The sequence below is a fragment of the Aplysia californica genome, unplaced genomic scaffold (assembly GCF_000002075.1).
Source record: "Aplysia californica isolate F4 #8 unplaced genomic scaffold, AplCal3.0 scaffold00680, whole genome shotgun sequence".
NCBI lineage: Eukaryota > Metazoa > Mollusca > Gastropoda > Aplysiida > Aplysiidae > Aplysia > Aplysia californica.
Window position 1 is genome coordinate 64,762 of NW_004797950.1, and position 7,209 is coordinate 71,970.

The 7,209-nt window shown below is 44.1% G+C and overlaps 1 protein-coding gene across 1 annotated transcript in view; it reads right to left on the reverse strand.

The window, feature by feature from the left end:
* Positions 1-717: 717 nt before the first annotated feature.
* Positions 718-7,209, reverse strand: part of LOC101852877 (chromobox protein homolog 8) — a 9,832-nt gene continuing 3,340 nt past the window's right edge. Inside the window, exons 2-5 of the mRNA XM_005108336.3 lie at positions 5,040-5,083; positions 4,223-4,282; positions 3,310-3,370; positions 718-2,024 (exon numbers count right to left, since the gene is read on the reverse strand). Of these exons, the coding sequence (XP_005108393.1) occupies positions 1,191-2,024; positions 3,310-3,370; positions 4,223-4,282; positions 5,040-5,083 (999 nt within the window). The 3' untranslated portion in view covers positions 718-1,190. The remainder of the gene's footprint in view (positions 2,025-3,309; positions 3,371-4,222; positions 4,283-5,039; positions 5,084-7,209) is intronic.

The window sequence follows — 7,209 nt, forward strand, 5'->3', positions numbered from 1 at the left end:
CAATGATTATTTTAAAGATGTGGGTTCACATTTTAAAATATCGTCTTTTTAAAGAGTAGACCTACAAATTTCCCTCAAAGATGCACTCAATGGCGCAAATGTTTTAAAGGGTGCCCAGCTATGAATATCAATTAAAAAGTTATTTGCTGTAGTCCACAAATGCCTCTAACTATCTGTTGATAAAATTTTGACTTTGATTTGTCTCTATGGGCAAAGCCACGATGACGATATTTTAAACTGTATACAAATTGTCAAGTCACAACAGTTCACTCATAGAGTAAAGGTCAAAGTGACCTCCCTGACCACACGGGCGCGGCATGGATGACCAGCGGGTCAGCTCCTCAGGTAACTAAGGGCTCCGCTGGGGAACAGCCGTGGGACGAGGTCAACACTGCCTGGGACACAGGATCTCAAGACAGAGGGAGGTTCTCTACAAGTGCTCCAGGACTTGAGCTGTTTCTGCCAACAGTGCCAGGCTCAAGAACCCAGTCAGGGCACGAGCAGCGGCTGTCAACCCACCCAACTCAGGTACAAGTTTTTAAAAGTTTAAGTAAGGTTTTACGGCGCTCGCAACTGCTATAAGGTCATATGAGCGCCAAGGGGTGGATGTCAACAGAGAAGTCCATACAGGGAATCAGACTTACTCTGCTCACCTCTCTGGCTTCAACAGCACAAATTCTGCTTCGACTATCACGGCACCCCGGAAATAACGGGTCACAAGAGTGTGACAAACATATAAAAGAAATAGAGGAAAATGACGATAGTAAGGATTAGGAAAGAAAAAGAGGCAGAGCCCCGTTGTAGTTCAGTCATAGTATGAGCATGACATTGAAGAATCATCCCATTGACAATTCTACTGGGCATAACAACATGTTAATATCCCCCTTTGGCACTTTAGCGCACATTTATAACTATTGAACAGACGTTCCATCCTGTAAAGAATCCATTGTTGTGAGAACACTCTCAGACGTTCCATCATGTAAGCAATCCGTTGTCATAGCAACACTCACAGACGCCATCGTGTAAAGAATCTGTTGTCATAGCAACACTCACAGACGCCATCGTGTAAAGAATCTGTTATCATAGCAACACTCACAGACGCCATCATGTAAAGAATGTGTTGTCATAGCAACACTCAGACGTTCCATCATGTAAGCAATCCGTTGTCATAGCAACACTCACAGACGCCATCAGGTAAAGAATCCGTTGTTGTAGGAACACTCGCGGACGGTGACCATGAGGTCAGACGAGGAAACGTCGGTGACCACGATGCTGTCCACCACAGGCTTGAGGAAGGCGGGCGGCACCCAGTAGTTCTTGACCACCGCGCTCCGCTCCGGGAGATTGCTGGCCAGCACACCCTTGTTGGAGTCGCAGTCGTCCGAGGGGAAGTCATAGACGCCGTGGTCCCCAGATTTGGGGCCGGTGGTCGGGGCCGTGGTGCGGCTGGAGAGCGTGTCCTCCGAGGCTTTGTTCTCCAGCTTGGGAACTCTGGAGGAAGTGCCGGAGGTCGCGGAGGAAGAAGAGCTGCAGTCTTTGGCCCCACTGTCTTTGTCTTTGGCCACACCCTTGCCCGACGGCTCGTCAGTCTTGGAGGAGTTTCCCTGAGAACCTTTCGCTGCCGGTTTTGCTTTCGGAACGGCTTTTTTCGGCCCCGGTTTCCGACCCACTTTCAGTTTGGTTTTGTTGGCCGTCAGTTTGGCCTTGGGCGGGGGCAAGTGGCCAGGGGGTCGCGGGTTTTTCGGTGGCCTCCCGGGACCTCGCTTCACGACGGGGGCCGGGGCAGCTTGTCGACCGGCCGGACCCTTCTCCTTGCCTCGGTCTCGCTCTCGCTCGTGTTCTGCCTCACGGTCGGCCGCCGAGGACCTGTGGTGTGTGTCTTTCTTCTGTCTGCTCAGCTCGCCGCCGCTCAGGCTGGACCCATCCTCCTCCGAACTGTTGCTGTCGTCGTCATCATCATCGTCGTCGCTGGCGTCTTCCTCATCGTCCTCCGAGGATCCCTCAGCCGTGTCGTCTGTGTTCTCCTGGGTCACGATACAAACACACAACACATGAACGCATTGATACAAACACACAACACATGAACGCATTGACAAAAATACACAACACATGAACGCATTGACACAAACACACAACACATGAACGCATTGACACAAACACACAACACATGAACGCATTGACACAAACACACAACACATGAACGCATCGACACAAACACACAACACATGAACGCATTGATTATGTAAACTGTACTAGGCCTGAGGCATCCAGGATAAGTGAACGTATCTCTATCAATCACAAATATCATAGACCAAATATAGTGGAAGTTTTCCATTACTGGGTGCCTCAGATCAAAGTTTTTCAATATAATTCACATGGAAATGTGTTTTTATTTGAACATAAAAGGGTTGAACAAAAAAACCCCCAAAATTTGATTAAAATTGCGAAACAGGTGGGAAAATGCCTGTTTCTCCAATTTTGTTATTTTGACGAGTGCCTGATTTCACCACGTTGCCTCACATTTGATAAGAATAACGAAAGGAACATCTTCCCAACACCTTCAGTATCCCTGCCAAGAATTCTCATGAAAGGGTATTCCTTATACAAGGCACTTTAAACTTTAAATAGCTTTCTTCAAATTTTTCATATTTTCTATTTCTGAGCCAAGTAAAAGCTTACATTCTGTTCCCTCATTGACACAAAGGGAGATCAAAATCTGACCCCAAAATGTTTTTACACCTCCACTTTGTTTCCAGTGAAGCACTTCATGAATTTTTTAAGGATTCAGAGAGCAAAGATATAAAAAAGTAGGTGTGTTTTTACAGCTCTACGGGCACAATTTAGATCATTCAGGACACAGGCTTCCAACCCCGTCTGTCAGAGCCACAACATTCCTGCAGGACGGCCGAGATGCTCGATAAACCCCCCCCCCCTCCACTGGGAATAAATTTTGTTTCTCCTGCGTGCGACAGTCAAGCGACCAACCACTACAACACAGACGCTAGTCAAGCAAAGATGGTGCAGATGAGTTGGATAATGGTCCAGTTTATGACAAACGACACTTCTCAAAGAAACAAGAAAACCATGTCTTGTGTGTCACTGTAGTCTTTGCCAACATTCAGGTGTTGACTGCAATAAAGAGATTCCCTGTCTGAGGTATTGCACACATGTTAGACCACCATGGTATTTCTCTACTTCGACGAAAAGAAAAAGCTAAAAATGCTAACCATTAAACCCCCCAACCACAAGCAAATCTAGTGAAGAAGCAACCATGAACTTTGTGCACCCAAAAAGCCCAGTCTACTGTACCTGCAGTTTCATCTTCTTTGGCTTTGGGCCTCTCTTCCCCCCACCACCGCCAGTCTCCCTCCTGAGGAGAAAAATCAGAGAAAGATCAGTCGACTCAAAAGCCACACAGGATAGAGAAAAAGGTTTACAAGATGACCTTAAACTTACACCACAAGGAATACCACACAACTGTCCCTTAGCAACAAGCCACACAGTATAGAGAAAAAGGTTTACAATATGACCTTAAACTACAACCACAAGGAATACTACACAACTGTCCCCTAGCAACAAGGCTGGCCACCATCCTTAAAAAACACCAACAACAACCAACAATCCCTCCCCCCCCCAAAAAAAAACAAAAAAACAACAACCCCAAGATCAACAATCAACCAGGATCTCACTCCCCTACCCTACTGTGATTTTTTCAGTCAATAAGTCTCATCTTCTTCCAAAAAGTGAAAAAAAAAATCACAAAGATGTTCCAGTAACTTCTACAAGATCCATAGGGACTGCTTCTACAGCAAAGATAATGGAGATTTTCTGTTTTACCCCTCAATCAACACAATCAGTAGGTCATAGTCACACAAAGAAAGCCGCCCACCAGGAGTTGTTGATGAAGTGAAGAGAGAGCACATTGGTAAGTACATGCTTTACATCTCTACTTTAGCATCAACGGAAAAATCCAATCATCAACTACTGCCACATAGAAGAGAGAGAACTGGAGAAGCAGAGAGACAGCTACAGAGCCTTATAGTAACTTATAGTATAGGTGAACAAGAGAGACTGCTACAGAGCCTTATAGTAACTTATAGTACAGGTGAACAAGAGAGACTGCTACAGAGCCTTATAGTAACTTATAGTATAGGTGAACAAGAGAGACAGCTACAGAGCCTTATAGTAACTTATAGTATAGGTGAAACAACCAATGACTTACTTGAACTGTTCGATCAGGCGGTGGTCCAAAATATTCTCCTCCGGCTCCCACGTGTTGTACCTGACCGAAAAGACGAGCGAGAGAAATATATATAATATAATACAAATATCTATACATATCATATTTGTGAAAGTTCGTCACTTTGGTCACCTAAAACTTCCGAACCACTTAACTTTCGAATTTGAGAAAATTTATGGTGGTTCTCAATCATTTAAAGGGTACACAAATATATTAAGGAGTCTGAAGTTACTGTAGTTTAATTATCAGTTTTTAATTAGTTTCATTTAGATCCAACCTTGGGAAAGTTCTTCTAAGACGCCATTGTAAACTAGTGAGGCTTTTCTTCCCATACAGTGTGCACTGAACCCACAAAGTCGTGACAATTGATTCTTTTGAGTCCATTCATGGAACACGGGTACCCAGCTAGACAATGAGAACAACAACGCTTCCCCCCCTGTCCTGATGACAGATCTAGTCTGCAGAAATTGGTACTTCTGTTTTTAGTAAGGGCGATAGACTACTTTTTGGAGTACTGAACATGTCAACTCTTCATAATTCTGTCAATCTGAGACTGCACAAGAATCCCAAAAACTCTTGACCTGAGCCTGTGAAATAGATTCCTAGTTGATGCAGAAGACAAAAGTATCAATCACAATAATTCTCTTCTCCACGTTAGCAAGTCCACAAAGTAAGGGTGCCCGCCACTCATGGCACCGGTACATTACGCTGTAAACGAGACATACGAACAGGGAGGGAAACAACAAAACACAAGCTTCTTATGGGGGGGGGGGCGTATGTCAACAATGACACAACTTACTTTATTGACCATCCTTTCCACTTGACAAGGTATTCAACTTTTCCCTGAAAGAAAAGAGAGAAATTATATTGATATTGATGGAATTTTGAAGAATAATTTTTCATTTCCTTCGAAGTTGAAGGATCATGCAATTGACAAGTTCAATCTCACCAATTATTATAACCTGCTGGTGAAAAGACAGACCTAGAGAACAGTGAGAGAACGTTGGTGAAAAGACAGACCTAGAGAACAGTGAGAGAACGTTGGTGAAAAGACAAACCTAGAGAACAGTGAGAGAACGTTGGTGAAAAGACAGACCTAGAGAACAGTGAGAGAATGTTGGTGAAAAGACAGACCTAGAGAACAGTGAGAGTACAGAAGAAGTAGAACCAGGTTTACCACTGGTCCCTGAAACCACACACACTTGAACCCATAGAGAAAAATAAGTAAATAAATACACGAAGTGACTATTTCTCCAAACGCTCGGTAAAATAAACTTGGTCTCTATTTCTCCTGACGGTTTCCTTTCTCGAGATTTTTTGGTTTTATGCGAGATTTAGGCGTCATCTTTCATTCTGCCAGGACTTTTAAATGTCTGAATATATCAGATACTTCAGATTCTAGATTTAGAGTCAATTGAGATCATACCGGCCGCCTGCTCAAACCGGCCATGACGTCTGTTTTCGCTTCGTTTATCTTTGGATAATTTTGAACTCCTGCCAACCTCCCATGAGGGTGTCACCATCTTTTGTTTTGGTCAGCAAGTGTCAACTTTCGACTAAGAATCTCCCAAAACGTAAGTCGCTCCCCCATGCTTGTGGGTTACAGTGAGTGAAAGGGAAGAAGTCGTTTGCTGAGGCGGCAGGGCTTTTGTTACGATAGCTTCCGGGTCAACTGAGAGTTCAAAAGTCAGAACAGGCATGTCAGAAGACCCTGCGAATCACTGAGCGGTGTCCCCCTTTCATTTTAACCCCATAGTGGGGTGGTCGGTTTGAGCAAGCACAACTTTCGTGATTTTGCTCAAACTGTCCGGGTAGATTTTCTTGTGTATATAAAGAGTTTCTTAATATTATAGAGCTAAGAATAAATGTTTGTAGGGGTTGTTAGCACATTACAATGTGAGTATATGTGTGTGCATGAGAGTGTGTGGGCGTGAGTATTAAGGTCTAGATGCATACGTGTGTGAGTGTGAGTGTATTCTTCATGGGTGTGTCCATGTATGTTTGTTGTGTGTAAGGTGGTATGGTATGGTATATATATATGTGTTACATGCATGTGTGTGTGTGTGTGTGACTGCGTTTTGTCCATGTTTGAACTTTAAAACCCAAGAATTGACATTGCCCTGACAAATGAGGGTTGCCTTCTATGATAGATCCACCTGGTGCTGACAGTGGAAAACGAACCGGTGATCACTTAAATAAATGGGATTAAACAAAGGAAAGTAGTATTTTCCTTCGCTAAGGAGTGTGGCCGCGGGTTTGAACAAATGGGACGCCGGTTTGAGCTCGAACGTTTCAGTCACATTAGATTAAAGGGACATAATTTTATAAGTTCCTATTCTTACTTGAAATATTTGTGGATTTTTGTAGCGTTAACTGCGACAGTCCAACTAACACAGCGTTTATTGCGACAGAGTGACGCTGTGACAACAAAAAAAGAAATTGAAATGAAAAAAGAAAAACAAACACACACACACCCTCTCTCTCTCACACACACACACACCCTCTCTCCCTCTCACACACACACCCTCTCTCCCTCTCACACACACACACACACCCTCTCTCTCTCACACACACACACCCTCTCTCCCTCTCACACACACACCCTCTCTCTCTCTCTCACACACACACACCCTCTCTCCCTCTCCCTCTCACACCCTCTCTCTCTCTCTCACACACACAAACGCACATGCTTGTGGCCTTTACGGGCGAGCGCGAACAGACACACACAGCAAACTAACAAACAAAGACAGTCGCAGCTCTTTTCTTGTTCTTGTTGTTGCCCCTAGATCTAGTGGATTTTGTTGCTGTTGTATGCTGCTGATGGTTTTTGTAATATTTGCTGCCTCAACATTTGGGCTGTCTATAATGTGTAGCGAGAGTCAACTCTACTGTAGGCCTACAGAAAGTCTTGGTGGATTTTTGCCACACACTTTAAGTTCGCCTTCTCTATTTCACATGATTTCTTCTTT